This window comes from Humulus lupulus, chromosome 2, assembly GCF_963169125.1.
Source record: "Humulus lupulus chromosome 2, drHumLupu1.1, whole genome shotgun sequence".
NCBI classification, from domain to species: Eukaryota; Viridiplantae; Streptophyta; class Magnoliopsida; order Rosales; family Cannabaceae; genus Humulus; species Humulus lupulus.
Window position 1 is genome coordinate 231,692,451 of NC_084794.1, and position 17,626 is coordinate 231,710,076.

At 36.3% G+C, this 17,626-nt stretch overlaps 1 protein-coding gene across 6 annotated transcripts; it reads left to right on the top strand.

The window, feature by feature from the left end:
• Positions 1 to 1,261: 1,261 nt before the first annotated feature.
• Positions 1,262 to 7,905, top strand: LOC133819044 (uncharacterized). 6 transcript variants are annotated; one of them, XM_062252187.1, is made up of 9 exons: positions 1,262 to 1,358; positions 1,942 to 1,988; positions 3,071 to 3,134; positions 4,828 to 5,146; positions 5,897 to 6,056; positions 6,443 to 6,619; positions 6,730 to 6,813; positions 6,987 to 7,068; positions 7,170 to 7,905. In XM_062252187.1, the coding sequence occupies exons 3-9, from the start codon at positions 3,107 to 3,109 to the stop codon at positions 7,583 to 7,585; spliced, it is 1,266 nt and encodes a 421-aa protein (XP_062108171.1). In that variant the 5' UTR covers positions 1,262 to 1,358; positions 1,942 to 1,988; positions 3,071 to 3,106; the 3' UTR covers positions 7,586 to 7,905. The 6 variants fall into 6 exon arrangements, with proteins under 6 accessions (XP_062108171.1, XP_062108176.1, XP_062108174.1 ...); XM_062252188.1 differs by lacking the exon at positions 1,262 to 1,358 and adding an exon at positions 1,542 to 1,618; XM_062252192.1 differs by lacking the exon at positions 1,942 to 1,988.
• The last annotated feature ends 9,721 nt before the right edge of the window (positions 7,906 to 17,626 follow it).

Here is a 17,626-nt window from a genome sequence, read left to right on the forward strand (position 1 = left end):
AATCAGTTCATACTTTTCATATTTATTATTTTTTACATTATGAGCCCTAGTAAAATTTTAGTAAGAATCTTATAATTATTTTAATAATTTTTAAATTTAAATAAAAATAGATTGTCAAATTAATTTTAATTTATAGTTTAAATAAAATTTTAAAAATTTGGGGCTCTTGGGCTACAGGGGTCCTAGGCAGGCCAATCTTAGACATAGGCGAGCCAGACTTATTATGGGTAGAGCCCCAATGAAAAAGGCCCACAATTTTGAAAAATACCATTATATTTATATACAAAAGGTCCCTGATTTTACAAACATACCATTTTATACATACGTATTATAAAAATAACAAATTTTGCAATAGTCCCCAATGTTTATGAATCGGACATGTAATGTTATTCGAATACACAACACATATAATAATCATATTTGTATATGTATCTAAATTTTGATACATTTGCTAATTAAAACATGTTCACATTGAGATGTTATTGTATCATGTCAACTCGAACATAACACAATAAAATGAATTGGCACCTGTAATTCTATTCAATTATTCAATATATTTGTGTTTGTCACAAAATCTCACCGTGCGTACCTTAAAAATTTCAACTCCGTCATGGAATCAAAACTTTTATTTACTTTCAGTTTTAGCATATAAGAATATGATGCTTAAAGCATGCATGTTTATCAATGATACTAAAGATGTTTTTTTTAAATAAAAAATTATTCAATAAAAACAAATGCGTGTTTGTTATTATTATTTGATTTTTAAAAAAAAAAAATAGAATTTCAAAAAATTATAATAGCAATAAAAGTTTATTTTCAATATTTTTCTAAAGAGAATAATGAATTGTCCAAACATTCTCATAACTCTCTCTCTCTCTCTCTCTCTCTCTAGTATCTCTTACACCACTTTCTTTTTTTTCTTTCTCATCAATACATCTCACAACACTTTCTCCCTCTTTGGGATCTCAGTCATTAATTTTATCTTCATATTCTTCTCTCAATTTTTTTTCTTCATTATTTTCTTTCTCAATATTAAATTATTGGTAAGTTTTTTATGAATTTTCTCTTTGTAAATATATTAATTTTTCTAACCTTAGTTATAACCCAACACATTTTTATATTGCTATTTTAAAAAAATAATACCAAAAAATTGGGAGTGGTTTCAAATGGTCGGTATTTTGGGATGCAATGGGTCCAGTTTTTTTATGTTTTTGAATACATCCAATTTTGGATAAAGCCCATAACAGCCCATTTTTGGATCCAGTTTTCGGATTGGCCTTTTCTTGTTTGTGTCTCTTCAGGTCCCGAAACCAGAAGATCTCTCCTTCTCCCAGTTCTGCCTACCACCATTGCAGCAGGTCAGATCTCGTCAATGCCACTTTTTTCTACTGATCTTTTTTAGTGCTACACCACAATTTAATTCGCGCATTTAATCCCCATAATGATTATCTTGACTTTTCTATAGATTGATTTGTTTCATTGAATCTGTTATAATTGCTCTTGGTCAATTCCCAAATCATTCCATTTCCATTGAGTTTCAGGGTTGAAGTTTCTCCAAAAAGTTTTTTATCTGAACTAGGTTTCGTTTCTAGTTCTTGTCGGTTGAATTACATGATAGGTCGGCTTTTTTTTTTTCTTTAGAATTTTATGCTTTGGTTTTCTTCTTGTCTGAATTTTGTTTTGGCTTGTAGTAGTCGTTCGTTTTCTTCCATTTTTTTTTTAAAGGGGAATGGATTTTGGCTAATAATGGGTGGTAAAGATAGGCCAATTCGTGTTTTGGAAGGTCTTATCTTAAACTGTATATCTTTTTTTTTTTGACATGAAACTGTATACCCTTTTTTGATAATGTTGTGATTATTGAAAATAATTAGCGTGGAAAAAAAATGTGGTTATTGAAAGTAATTTGGGGTTTCTTTTGCTTGATTTTCTTTCTTTGTCTAGTTGTGGTGCCAGCTCTGTGGCTTCTGCATTTCCAGGGCTGCAAGAAGGTACCATGCTTGTTGTGATACAGCTCTTAATTTATAATAAGATGAATAACATTAACAAAAGATATTACAATTTGATTATGACAACAAAATCATTTTCAATGTATTTAGTTATAACTTGATAGGAGCAGAAGTCAAATGTGCTTGCAAATTTGATCTGTTTTGGACTGTTAACCATACATACATTTGTTGCAAGACTTTGACATCTTTGGACTATTTAATATCTGAGGTTAATGAAGGATAGATGTTGTAATGGTGTGTAGATTTGATGGTCGAAATTTGATTTAAGTGATTAGGAGGATGCCTTCTTGTGAGATAAGGTTTCTGCCCAAAAATTCATCAACTTTTACTTGAATGATTTAGGATGATTTGTGAGATATGGTTCAGTGGTGTTAATTGTTTCTGGTCTTGAGCTTGGCATTTATTAAACAGTAGTTTTACATGTATGTCTTTTAAAAGGGTACAAAACTTCTAGTATGGATTTTTTTAATAATGTATGAATGTGTATATATATGTGAATCAATACCCCATAAAATTGACACCCTCACACCCTTTTGAATTTGAAATGATATTGAAGCACATTGTTGCTAATGATTTTGGTTCAAGGTTATGGTAGCTGGTGGTGTCCATTTTGGTTCGGCTATTAGAAATCTGTAGTTCATGTGTTTCAAAATTAGGTTTGTAGTTTGTAATAAATAAATAAAGATTTTATGTTATTTGTAGAAAATGATAAATACAAATAAACCAATCAAACATATATTTTGTCTTTGACTATTTTAAAATAACATGAAACGCAATATTTAAAAAAAAATCATAATCCAGAAGAAAACACACCAACCAAACTCATTTTCTGGTATATGTTTTTCTTCCAAATTTTCAAAGTATCATGAACCATATAGGTGTATTGGAGTCACTTGATAGTTTTCTCTTCTACCAAAACTTTCCAAGGCAAACATTAACCTGTTATTATTATTTATTTTTTTTTGTGTTCTTTTTTTTTTTGAATGTTGCTTATTTATGTCATGATATTAGATCAAATTTAAAGCCAAGACTCAGGTTCTTTTTCACGTGCCATTTCAAAACAGGGATTTGGGATATGGGCTCGTTCTTTATCAATTTGGATGCTGCTTAATGTCCATAATTACTCAGGTAACAAGTTGCTAGCAATCTTTCGCTCAAGTGAGGCAGTGGTTTCCCAATTAATAAATTGTAGAACGAGTTTCTCTCCCTTTTGTTGGGGAATTCAGAATATCATTGCTTGTTAATTTTGTTGAATTCACAGAAGTGTTACCCTTTATACCAGGGTTGTTACTTAATGCCCCACATTATCATATTCTATGATTTGGCTTCAGATTGAGACTTTTGAAGTTTCTCAGGACTTTTACATTTGCATAAATAGAATCTTTTAACTAGGTTTTAGTTAGTCATATCTTGCATTATTATTATTATTATTATTATTACGGTGTACTGATAATTTACTAAGTTCTCAATTTGATTGGTCTTTTATCTGTTGTGGTAGTTTGAGTATGATCTTTGGTTAGTTTTAGTGTGTTTCTCTTTGTTAGTTCCTGGTTTCTTCTTCTTTTGTGGTTGGCTTTTCTGTTGCTGAGGCTGTTTCTAGTTTGATTTATTCTTTGGCTGTGTCATTTACTGTTTTTGTTCGTTTGTATCTGCTAGCCTTTTGGCTTCTTAATTTATTTTTTGTCTGGCCTCAATCTGGGGGCTGGCTTTAACCAACAAAAAAAAAAAAGAAAAAAAAGAAAGAAGAGTTCTCAATTCAAATACTATTTGCAGCTGATTGTTTTGATGGTGTTTTGTGCTTTCTAGTAGATTGTTGCTGTCCATTGTGTTTGGTTTCTGCTGTAACTAGTAGCAAAATTGAATTGCTTGTACTTCGTTGTTGCTGAATATTTTTGTGTGCACCAGAAATTTGATGCGAACACACACACAATCATACATACATATATATATATATATATAATATGAGCCCACGTGGGCTTATTTTCTCTGGTTTAGATTCCAATTTGATAGCTAAGGTGGTTATTATCATTTCAATGATTAACCATTTTTTACTATTGGAAGAAATTTAATCAAGAAGAACGGTGTTTATTTGAGGAGAATCCTTATGAGTGTTAAATTGTAGATTTGCAGATTCTCTGTTCTTCTTCTTCAACAATGGCTGGTATCCAGTCTTGTTGATTTTATTTGAAAATTTCATCTTGTTTGTTTTATAATGATCTTGTTGACCCTTCCCGATTTTGTTTTGTTTTAAATAATTTGTCTTTTTCTTTAGAGAACTATTTTTAATGCTTGTATGCAAAAAATTGATGACTTTGCAAAGTGATCAGGCACAAAAGCTAGGATGTGTACTGGCTAAACCTAAGATGTTTTTGTGCTGAAAAAAGATTAAGTCAGCCGGTCTGTTAGAAAGCATTAGATTGGAGGTGTTTTCAATATGGCTTGTTAAGATATAAGAGTTTGATTTATGTATTTTTCTTTTGCTATGTCATCTTTCTGTCAAGATCAACTTCGAGTTTCTTCGCTGAAAACTATCTCTCTCTCTCTATATATTTGTCTTTCTTCCTTTCTCTTTAAGTGAATCTCGTTCATCAAGAGAGATGGATGATTCATTTAGTCTTCTTTCATTTGAGAAGAAAGAAAGATCATGTTTTTGAAAAGAAAAGTGTTTCTCATAAAATAAAATCTTATAGTATAATTACATTTTTTATTTTTATTTTCATGACTAGATAAGAAAAAATGGAGGAGCCGTTCTTCGACCTTGTGGAGTTTCTTCGAAGGCCTTCAATAACCGAAACATTAGTCGACATTTTGCTATGTGCAGTTCCAATTTGGCTCGCTGTGATGATTGGGCTCGTGATCGGGTGGTCCTGGAGGCCTCGCTGGACCGGGCTTGTTTTTCTTGGTCTTCGGAGCAAGTTCCGGTTCCTCTGGACTGCTCCACCAGGGTTTGGGGCACGGCGTCTTTGGTTAGCTTTCACGGCACTCTCTGCTTTCTCAGTTTGTCGAACGATTTGGTCAAATTTTAGGAGCAAGGATAAGGAATTGCCGCCTGGTTCTCTAGATTCAGGGGTCATTGCTGGGGCTAGGGGCAGGTCAGGTTCCTCAAATGATTTGGCAGAGAACCATGGCGAAGCTGTTCGGTGAGTACTCTTGGGCTCTTTCATTGCAATTTTTATTTTATTTTAAGCTGTAGAATCGTATTAGGAGTTTGTTGTTTTACTTGTGATACATTTTGGTTTTCAAAGTTTGAACTTTGTATGCTTCTTGCAATGCGTTTTAGTCACATTCATTTAAGAGAGGATTTTTGCAGCTCTAATGGTTTGACTCTAGTGAAATGTAATATGCTTGCGTAATGGTGTAGTTTTTCTGAATAGTTGGGCTAGACATCTCACGGTGCTTGTCATTCTTGTAAGCTTTTTATTTAGGGTGATAATAGATGGCTGTCAAGTGTGGAGTAGACCCGTGAAGTGTTGTACATTATCTTCTGATTTAGCCTTAGGCTGATATTACTTATTGTGGTGGCTCTTTGAGAATGTATAAATGAGTGCTTGGTACGCATGAAACTTGAGAAATTTAAGCTAGTTCTTTTGTAGTTTTATTCTCAGAGAAGTCTGTAATGTACATGAAAGCTGTTAATAAATTCCTGTGAAAAAAAAGTGTACTCTGAACATTCTGATAACCTTTTGATTTTTAACAAGCAAGAAATTTGGGCTGATATGATAATGTCGTATTTTAGGTCTGAGATGAGAATATGTTGAGTAAATCCTAAAGTAGGAAATGTTTTCGATAGTTTTAATGACGATATTGGTAGTTGATAGACTAGAAAGTATGCTTTGTGATATGATGTTTCAGCAGTGATGTGTAATCCCTTTGCTTTCTTCTGGCCCCAGCACTACACCTTCTGAGAGAGAGCAGGATGTAATCGCAGAGAATGATTTAGATCACCTACTGCACTTTTTGGAAGGGAGAGATGGAGAGATGGAATGGCAAAGTATGATGGAGAGGTCTACCCCAAGCATGTCATACCAAGCATGGCGCCATGAGCCTGAGGTAGATATCAGTGCGTTAATTTCTCATACAAGTGCTTCAATTTTTTAATATTTGCTAGTTAGGGATTTAAAAATTAATGACATTTAAATTTGATTATGTTATCAAGGAAAATATTAAGAGAGTATCACAATAGATGGAGAACGCAGCACCATGATGTCCTTATCTTAAGACATCGTGTTATTAGATGCGAAATGCCTAATAGCTTTGACGGCAATAGTGTAGATGGCATACTACAATATCTTCCGAAGTGTGTCAATTAACAAAATATGCTTTTTTTTAATAAAAAATTTAACTAATGATGTAGGTCTGATATTTTTCTTTTATTTCCCCCCCAAAAAAAAGGGTCCAATTATATTTTATTGACTGATATTGATTCTATTTATCAGACAGGTCCAACAGTTTACCGAAGTAGGACTGTGTTTGAGGATGCAACACCAGAGTTGGTTAAAGATTTTTTTTGGGATGATGAGTTTCGACCTAAATGGGATACAATGCTTGCACATTGTAAAATATTGGAGGAATGCCCTCAAACAGGAACAATGATTGTTCACTGGATTAAAAAGGTTAGCGGAGGAGAGTATCTTTCGTATTTTCATTCCTTGTCTTGATTATTCTACTTTATAATTATGATTTCACAGTTGTGGGATTGATTCTTGTTTCCTCTTTTATGCAGTTCCCATTTTTCTGCAGTGATCGAGAATATATCATTGGCCGAAGAATATGGGAAGCTGGAAAATCTTACTACTGTGTGACTAAGGTATGATTTCACATTCTGGGCTGAGACCCTTTGAGGAAGAGAGTTTGTGGCAATATCATTTATTTCTCCAAACTCCAAACGATAATTTTGTCTGTTTAATAAGATCTGGTACGTTTTCTAATATACAAACAATACGTCTTATTGTCTGAGACTCTGAGCTGCATTATTTGCAGGGTGTCTCATATCCAGGATTACACAAGCGTGACAAGCCTAGACGTGTGGAGCTTTACTTTTCAAGCTGGCTTATTAGAGCTGGTAAGAATTGTTGATTAACAATTTAATTTTTGCAACATATTTCATGCAATGGATGATTTACGAGTGTAGTCACATTCGCCAAATGTCGAAATCAAATGCAGTGGAATCTCGTAAAGGAGATGGGCAGTTGTCTGCTTGTGAGGTGACCCTCATACACTATGAGGACATGGGTATCCCCAAAGATGTGGCAAAGTTAGGTGTTCGCCACGGTATGTGGGGTGCGGTAAAGAAACTGCACTCGGGCATGAGAGCATACCAGAACATGAGGAAACTGGACGCTTCTTTGTCTCGAAGTGCGATTATGGCTAACATAACAACAAAGATACCTTGTGATGGAAGCATGGAGTCACTGGGGCCTACAGCGGGTGAACCTGGGTGCGGAAAGAGACCAAAAGATCAAGGTCTTGATTGGAAATGGCTAGTTTTAGGAGGAACTGTGGCTCTGGTTTGTGGACTACACTCTGGGGTAGGAAAAGCTTTATTACTTGGTGCAGGGCAGAGATTGGCAAGAAGATGATGTAATGATTGTTTGGAAAACTCCTCTGATCTTTTTAGTGGAAACTTTAAAATGTGTTATAATTACTAAATGAGATAATGTGCACACTGTAGACTCACTCAAGTCCTGTTATATCTAGTGTTCTATTGTTATAGAGAATACAACTATGATATTTTCCGTTCGGCTCCGATTACATCCCTGTGGAGGAACGTAAACATTCTTTATGCATTTCTTTGTGTTTAGAACCCATGTAATTTTTTTTTTCTTTAAGTATCTCTTTCTTACTATAAATACATTTCAGTTACTTATCTATAGACTAGAGAGAGAGAAATAATTTAGCATCTGTTTGCTTCATGTAAAACTGCTCTATTTTTAATTTTTTTATAATTCATCGATTTTTTTTAGGAACAAAACAACATAGACTATCAAGTGTGGCTAAAATGAAGAAAAAATAACTTGTGCCCCCTGAATTTTGTATTGACTTCACCCTAGTAACCTTCATCACATTTATAACTAGTTTATATATATATAAGTATATATATATTTAAAAGAGATTTGAGGTGATTTTATGGATTGATTTGAAAAAATGCAACACAATCCAAACCATAGAGGGTCTAAAATCGCATGGTGTGTTACAACTTAGTGTATTTGATTTAGCTATTAATCACATGAGTAATTCAAAATTACGTACAAAAACATTACACTAACTGATGTGTCACTGTTTTTTAAAATAGTGGGTCCTATATAATATATATTTGAATTGTTAAATGAAACTGTTGCGACATTTGGTGTAGTGATTTGGTGCATATATCATTACTCTAATCATATTTATTAATTTATAAATAAATTATATTTATTAATTTATAAATAAATTATCCAACAATAAGATCATTTAACATCTTAAAAAATGTCAGAGATCGCCTGAAACAAAAGAGGCGGAAAGGGCAGAGAAGGGTCCTGTTTTCGGTTGGATAGTTTCTAAAAGTCTGTAATTCACTAAATTTAACATATATTTAATTTCATTCTTGAACGAGATTTAAATTTTATTAACAAAAATCAGCTATAAATAATTATTTACACATATAACGTAATTTATATCGTAAAATAAGTTTTTTTTCTTTCAAATATATCTATTTCTCTTCTCTTTTCTTCGAAACTTAAAAACAAAATTATGGCCACACCGCTGGTAGTTTGGGCTCAAGGTGGTACCATCGCGACTTACTCTTCAAGGTGATTATTTTGATATGTGAGTAACTAAAAGTAATTAAAAGTAACATTTTAGTTTATTTTATATTTGGTTAATCAATAAGTTTCTTTTATGCTTTGTTGTATTTAAAAAGTAACTATGTAGTTCCTCTTTAATTTGGCTAAACAAAAATCACAATAAAAAACCAAATAAAATAAATACTATTATTTACTTGTAAATTATATTAGTGATTAAAAAGTGAATTAAAACTTTTCATTAAAAAAAGTTACTATATTTTATACTAAAAATAACTTTTGATGATAAACTATATAATAATTTTTCATACTTTATTGTAACTCATTAGTTCATAAAACAAGTTTGAAGGTATCGTAAAAATATTTTAAATAATATCACTATAATATAACCTAAAAAAATATAATCAATATTTTAGAATAAAAAAATTTCAACAAATAAATTTTGGAGGCAATCAAACTATATATGAAATAATATGCTCTAAAAAATAACCAAATGGTAACTTATCACCATTATAAATAACCAAAATATTACTTTTGAAAACCCAAAAAAATGGGAAATTTGTGATTTTAAGAATGTTTCCAATTCAGGTATATTATTTTTGAAATTTGATATTTTTTGATGATATGACAAGGTATTTTTGTAAATAAAATTTTGTATGTAATTTTTATAATTATTTTATATTATATGTATATAATTGTAAAAATCCCTCCTAAAATTTCTTCTAATCTCTTAAAGCTAATGATAGGTTGAGATAGACAACATAAAGGAAATGATGCAAAAATAGTCCCTACCTAGATTAGGGTGGTGCTTTATCATTATTATTGAGCCAGCAAAGACTATGTCTCTATCTACCCCCAATTAATAATTGAAAATGAATCAACATTTATGTTGGAACCCACTTTATACAATTGTCTTTTGGACAAATCTTATCACATTCCTCAAATTGTTTCTTATCTATATACTTATCATATTCAAAGCCTAACTAAACTACTCACCATCAAAAGTCCAACATTTAATATGGATGGTTTTTGTCACCTCAAATCATGAATGCATTTAGCTACACATATCACTGTCTTTCTTTTTCTTTTCTTTTAATAATCTATAATCCTTCATTCGAAGACTAGAGCTCTTTATTCTGAATGGTTGTATTGGAGCTTTGTGGAGACTTCATCTTGTGCGAATGAGTAATTTTACTTAAAAAAGAACTAATTTCATAAATATATAATATATTCAAAAACTATATATATATATATATTAAGATTTAGAATCAACAAGAAAGGAAATAAACTATTACGATCATAACTTTTACGTGATTGGGGCATTAATGAGCCTTAGTTCATGAGTCAATAGTATTAAGTTTTGAGTTAATTGGAGGCATCATTTTTGCATGCATGAAAAATTGGGACCCCCTCTACAGTGAATTGAGGGCCCTATTTATAGGTGGCCATATATTTTGGGCTGGATTGATTCCAGCCCAAAATATGTTCATTGAGCTTAGCTGATTCCAGTTTCCAGGTCGCTCCCTTGACCTCACTATTTCTGTTTCATACCTTAACTCAAGGTACAACTTTGTTCCTCGAAAACTTATTCTTTTGGTCTCATATCTAAGCTGGCTACCCTTCACAGGATAACTTAACCTCAAATTCCAAATCCTCATAACTCAACACACGAGTCTCATCTAACACATGTTTCCTCAACATGGAAATCTAAAATACACTGTATACTGCTGACAGTGCCAAAGCTAAGACCAATCCATAGGCAACCTGAATGATCCTAATCAGGATTTCCAAAGGTCTTACTAATCTAGGGCTCAACTTGCCCTTATTTCCTCACCCCTTTCCATGGTGATACTCTAAGGGAGATACAGTCTTCCACTTGGAACTCCATGTTCCTGCATTTCAGATTAACATAACTCTCCTATTTACTCTGAGAAGCGAGCATCCGAGCTCTAACCTTTTCAATAACCTCAATGGTCCTCTAACTACCACAGGATCCAATATAACATCTCACACATCTCATCCCAATGAATGAGCGATATACATTCCCTACTATACAACATCTCATAAGGTGCCCCTCCAATAATTAGACAACTCTCTCTCTGATTTACCATCAGTCTGAGGATAATAAATTGTACTAAATTCCAACTGTATATTCATCGTCTTCCATAACCTTCCCCAAGACCTGGAAATAATATCTGATAAGATAGACCTCGAATTCCATGAAGGCGTACTACCTCTCTCACATAGAGGTTTGTATACTGATCAACTATATTACTCGTCCTTAGTGATAAAAGTGAGCAGACTTTGTATACTGGTCCATAATGACTCGAACCAAATCATGCTGACCCACTACCCTGGGCAGCCCCATCGCGAAATCCATCGCGATGTCCTTCCACTATGGAATACACAAAGGTTGTACTGGCCCTACTGGTTTCTGATACTCTGTCTTGACCTGCTAACATGTTAAGAACTTTGCCACATATTCATTTACGTCCCTCTCCATCCCAGGCCACCAATATAAAGCTTTCAAATCCTGGTATATCTTCATGATGCCTGGATGAAGAGAATAACAGGGTAATATAAGATTCATCCAGAATCTCTCATTTAATCCCAGTGTCCATCGGATCCCAAGTCCGATCCCTATACCACAATAAACTCATACCTGACACTGCATAGTCCTTAGCTAATCCAGCTAAGAAATTCCCCTCAATTTTCCCATCTGTGGTTCACTTAACTATTTTCCTTTGATCCTCTCTACAAGAGTAAACTCAAACATAATGTTGGCCATGTGATAGTCAGTATCCCGTGATCCGTAGGAGGAAAGACTGGGTAAAGCTGTGTAATCCTACATTGCCTAGGGAAGGTCAAGTGTGATGATTCTAAGACTATGTAGGTATGTGACTACACATTTAAAGATGGCTTAAATGGATTGATGGGTACTACCTATGCCAACAAGATGCATCTTCTTTTCGGTAGCCCATCACTTGAGAACTCCAAAGTTAAGCATGCTTGACCTAGAGTAATCTCAAGATGGGTGACCTCCTGGGAAGTTTTCCTAGGAAGCGTGTGAGTGAGGACAAAGCACGTTGGAAAGACTCGTGTTGGTTTGTAGGGCCAATCATCGTTCCAGGAAGCAGCCATAGTGACGTGGGGCGTTACAAATGGTATCAGAGTCTTGACCCAGCCGGAAGTGTGGCCGACGGGGACGTCAGGCCCGTAAGGGGGGGTGATTGTGACTGTCAGTATCCCGTGATCCGTAGGGGGAAAGACTGGGTAAAGCTGTGCAATCCCACATCGCCTGGGGAAGGTCAAGTGTGATGATTCTAAGACTATGTAGGTATGAGACTACACATTTAAATGGATTGATGGGTACTAACTATGCCAACAAGATGGATCTTCTTTTCGGTAGCCCATCACTTCAGAACTCCAAAGTTAAGCGTGCTTGACCTAGAGTAATCTCAAGATGGGTGACCTCCTGGGAATTTTTCCTAGGAAGCGTGCGAGTGAGGACAAAGCACGCTGGAAAGATTCGTGTTGGTTTGTAGGGCCAGTCATCATTCCAGGAAGCAGCCATAGTGACGTGGGGCGTTACAGGCCACCTGGCCCACCAGTAACTCTGCTCTAGTTCTAGTCAAACCCTTCAACTAACATGTTGCTTGGGCAATCACCTTTTCCTGTTAATGAGATATCATAATAACCTACAAACTGGTTTTGATCTGTAAGAAGACTCAGAACTCTTCCACAAAGCACATGTAATATCCTGCTTGTCTAAGGAAATACCATAATGCCATTGATCAAGACGATCAAAAATCCAATTCAGATAATCTTTGAATACTCTGTTCATCTAATCGATCAAAGCAACTCGACATTAATCAAATCCACAAACATAACTCACCACTCCTAGTGCCCTTATCTGATATAAAAGGCAGTCTTCTGTATATTCTTCTCCCTGATCTTCAGCTGGTAATAACTAGATCGAAGATCCACCTTAAAGAATATTTCCTTACTCAATAACTGAGCCTTTAGTTCTTACAGCTTTGCTGAAGCCGTGTAATACAGTGCCCTAAACCTGGTTCTGTCCCCGGCACCAACCTAATCACCATTTATCTCTTTGTGTAAATGTAATCCTAACAAATCCCCTTTAAATACATCCAGAAACTCACAGACTATTCCAGTCTGTCCTGGTCCCACTAGCACGACCTAAGTGGTATCCACCACACTAGCTAAGAGTCCTATGCATCCTCCTGAAATAGGTCTCTATCTCTAAATACAGATGTCCTAAACGTACAAGATCCATGCATAGTGCCAACAAATACAAGGGTTTCTCACCCTCAAACCCAAGTATTACTATCCTTTCCTTACAAGCTATCATTGCCCCATACTTGGCTAACCAATCCATATCCAGGATCACACTGAAGTCAATCATAACCAACTCTATCAAGTCAACTGATGAGTCCCTTCCACAATAATCCAACTCATCTCTTAAAATTACCAATAGAGTATCACATTCTCATCACAACATAACCATGTAATCTGCATAATAAATCTATGCCTCTCTAGATGCAACAAGCAAAGAACAACATGGCACCAAAACCAGTAAGCACAATACACATATTAGTACTAGAAAGCTGACCTGCCACCATTGAGGAACTAGCCTCAGTCTCAGTCTCCAACTCTGGCTGCATCGGAGCGAACACTCGAGCTGAAGTCGTGCTGTCCACCCCCTTTTGCTCATCTGTCCTCCGTCTTGGGTAATCCTTAATGAGGTGTCCAACAGTAAATACAGATTCCAGATGCATATCTAGCATGCCCAGCAGTAATAACCCTACTCATGCATGCATTCTATGCAGATAAGTGACTACCATGTCATAACGGGGTTCGCTGCCCTAAATAAATGATTAATAAGTCATACCGAGGCCATGCCCTAGGATATGGGACTAATAAGTCACCTCGGGGCCCATTTCCCTATCCTTTGTATAACCAGCCTTGGAGCTGGCCCAGTGTAACTAACGCTTTGAATTTTCCACGAACATTGGGTCGGACAAGCGTATGATGCGCTCTTGATTAGGCCTAACCATATCGACCAGCACTCAACGTGCTATTGCCACACTTGACTTATAAGTCAATGCTTTTCAAGAAGATAATGCAAACAAGCGTATATAATTTAACAAGTATTCGGATACAGAGCATTTAAGCATGCTTAATCAACGATCACATGCATAATAACAATCATGTTCATTCTCAGGGGCCCGAGCCCTATTCATAATTATATTTAACAACTGAATAAACAGATAACCAGATACAGATAAGCATACTTCAGATAATACAAGTATGCATACATATTAATCATATATCTCAGCCAATTAAATACAAACACAGTAATAACCATGTTCCTTAACGGGGCCGAGCTCTAATCACACAGATAATCACATTTAGCACATACTGGAGCTGGAGATAGCATTCGGGTCTTAAATGGTGGGATATGTTCATTGAGCTGGGCTATACACCGTAACGACCTTTATCCAGGTTGATACATGTCATTTGTGGTCACGGTGTTGGTCCAGGCCTTCACTTCAAGTCTGGGTTCTCGCCATACTTTGGGTAATCATTATTTATTGGACCCAAGTTGGGCCTGGGCCTACCTTGAGGGTTAACAAAGCCCATTTGGTGGTGCCACGTGTCCTTGGTAGAAAATACGAATAACAATGTCATACTAAAAAATTAAAAATAAAACATATAAATATAATGAGGTATTAAGAATACGACACATTAATATAGTTTGCCATACTACTAGATGCTCAAAAGAATTTTTCTTTACGAAGAGTGCTAAGGAAATTATTTATTATACTTTCATTTACACTCTTTTTTCTCTTTTCATTAATACATGACATGTGAATATTATTTAATTATTTTAAAATTATTATAAATTATTAGTGGAATACACGTATCATTTATTGATTTAACATCCAGGATGTAGAAGAATGTGTAATATATAGTTCATTTAACACTTCTCTACACATATTAGTTATAATGCTACACAAAACAAGAATTTCCATAATATAATTACAATAAATATTAAGTTTAACATATGTATTTTTAATTTGGGAGAATGAGATTTGAGCTTAGAAGCTCTTTTATGTGAGAAGTGTATTACCACTAGATTATGCTCGTCACAAGTTTAATAGAGTTTAACATATTTTGCTATGGTTGTGGCTGACACACTTTTTAGAAGAAATTTCTTTAATATTTAGGAATAGAAGCTCTTTTTATGGGTGTTTGGGTTAAGGCTCATTTGGTATGCATGATTGGATTAGACATGACTCTTAGTTAGGATTGGATTGAATTAGACTGGATTGGATTGTATTAGTACTGTTGTCCGTGATTTCTGCATATGACAACGTGGCCTAAATGGATCGTGTCGTTTAGCCCTCCTTCGAAGCTAGAACTTAATTTGTAGATGTCATTTATAACACTACTGGAGAACATGCCCGTCTGGTCATTAAAAAGAGCCACCTCCTGAGATGCTTAGTCGAGAAGTATCCTTCTAGAGCTCCTCGAGCCATGATCAACTTATTAAAATCCCCAGAACCCTTCCTACAAGGAAATAGAACATTCTTGCCAAGTGTCAACCAGAGAGACACTCAGGACCACAAACACCTATCTGACATCTAGTGGCTGCAGATATTGTGTTTCATAGGATGCTAACACGTATCTTACTTCAATCTAAAGATATTCCTCCTTAATTAAAATCTTTACTTCTATATTATATTTTTCGTTGTTATTAGTTTGTTGTATTTTTATTGTTTTGCTAAAAGTTTATTAGTATGTTGTACATTTAATTGTTTTTTTATTCTTCATTGCTGTAACTGCCCCAAGAGCAAGATCAAACTTAGTGTACTTGTTCTTGAGGGTTCAAAGATTATCATCAATAATACTAACTAAGTGGATGTAGGCCATCTTTTTATGGTCGAACCACTATAAACCTGTTTCTCTTTAATTTATTATCAAATTAATTTCTCTTTCTTTAGTTCACTATTCACAGCCAAGATTCCACTCCGGATTTTACACACAAAATAACTTTTCATTTATCACTCTGTGTGAGTTGACGAAAAAATGAGTCAACAAAATAATATAAGATATTTAATAAAAATAAATAAATTAAATAATAATAATTCTTGACAATAAATTATATTTAATAAAAAAATTCATGATGTATAATTTAGGGAAAATCTTTCATGCAGTCGAAGAAAACACCATTAGCTTAATGGCGTTTTCAAAAAATGGGGTGGCTTGATAGTAAGTTGGCACGTGGCTCATGGTGTTTTGAAAAGTTTGTGTCTGGTTGGTATAGTGACACGTGGATAGCTGTTTTGAAAATGATTGGTTGTATCTCGACACATTTTTAATAGAACTTTTTAGTTGATGGTTGTTTTTTGGCACATTTTTAATAAAACTTTTTGATTAAATTCTTTTTGACCCCACGTTTTTAGAAGAAAAATTAGGTGAAACAGTGGATGAAGATTGAGAAGTTGAACAAGTACATTGAGTGACCCTCTTTTGTTATTGAGTAGACGAAGAAGAAGTGCTGTTGACGGTGAAATCTCGTCAACGAAATTAGATCGGAAAACTCAAAGGTAAGTCAGGTGAAGTTTATATAAGAACTGAGAATAAACTTCAAGGAAAAGTAAACACAGATAAACAATGGAGCAAGCCTTAGTATATTTCTCAATAGCCTCTGCATACAATGAATTTTCCAACCCCTCATTCTGAGGGGTCAAGCCCCTTTTATAGCTGGGCTCTAATGGCCCCTTATACATGGTGGTCCCTTGAGACAAAATAGTACAAAAGTACACTGTCAGGGTAATAGCACAAGTGGCAGTGGTGTGGGAAGAGTGGTGGAGCAGAGGATCATAGTGTCAGCCTGGTACATAGTCAGAGGCGTGCATATAGTGCCTCCACTCTCTGGACTGATCCGTACCTCCACTACCTGTGTGGTACAGGTGTCAGGGTCATGCTTCTGTCCTCCCTATGGTTGTACGTCATGCACCCGTACACGTACGGGTACTACGTACCCAATGGTTATTCCACGTCCTACTAAGTGTAGGGAAGCTCAGGAAGAGAGATAAGGCTTCTTCAACGGGGCCTGCTGCGTGTGTGATGAGGCATGACGCCTACAAATGAGATGAGGGTCTTATCTTGTGAAACCATCACTTTGCAGCCCCCACACTACGAGTCTCCCGATATATGGCCGAAGGGTGTTTAGTGGAGGCTATGTCTCTTGAGGCCTTTGACGTGGCCGGTGAGCGAGGCGAGGCACACGTGGCCCTTGGGCGAGGCCTTTGGGGACGAGGCCGCTATATACACGCGTGATCCTTGGGCGAGACCCTTGAGGGCGTGGCCACTAGGCATGCGTGACCCTTGGGCGAAGCCTTTGGGGGCGAGGTGAGGTGACCTCACTGCGAGCCCTTGGTGCGCGCGGGGCGCGAGGCCCTTGGTGCGCGCGGGACGCGAGGCCCATGTGCGCGCGGGGCGCGAGGCCCCTGGTGCGTGCGGGCGCGAGGCGCATGTGCGCGCGGGCGTGAGGCGCATGTGCGCGCGGGCGCGAGGCCCCTAGTGCGCGCGGGGCACGAGGCCCTTGGTGCGCGCGGGGCGCGAGGTGCATGTGCGCGCGGGCGCGAGGCCCCTGGTGCGCGCGGGGCGCGAGGCCCATATGCGCGCGGGGCGCGAGGCCCCTGTGCGCGCGGGGCGCGAGGTGCATGTGCGCGCGGGCGCGAGGCCCCTGGTGCGCGCGGGCGCGAGGCGCATGCCTTGGTGAGACATGGGATACATCCTAGGTGCGAA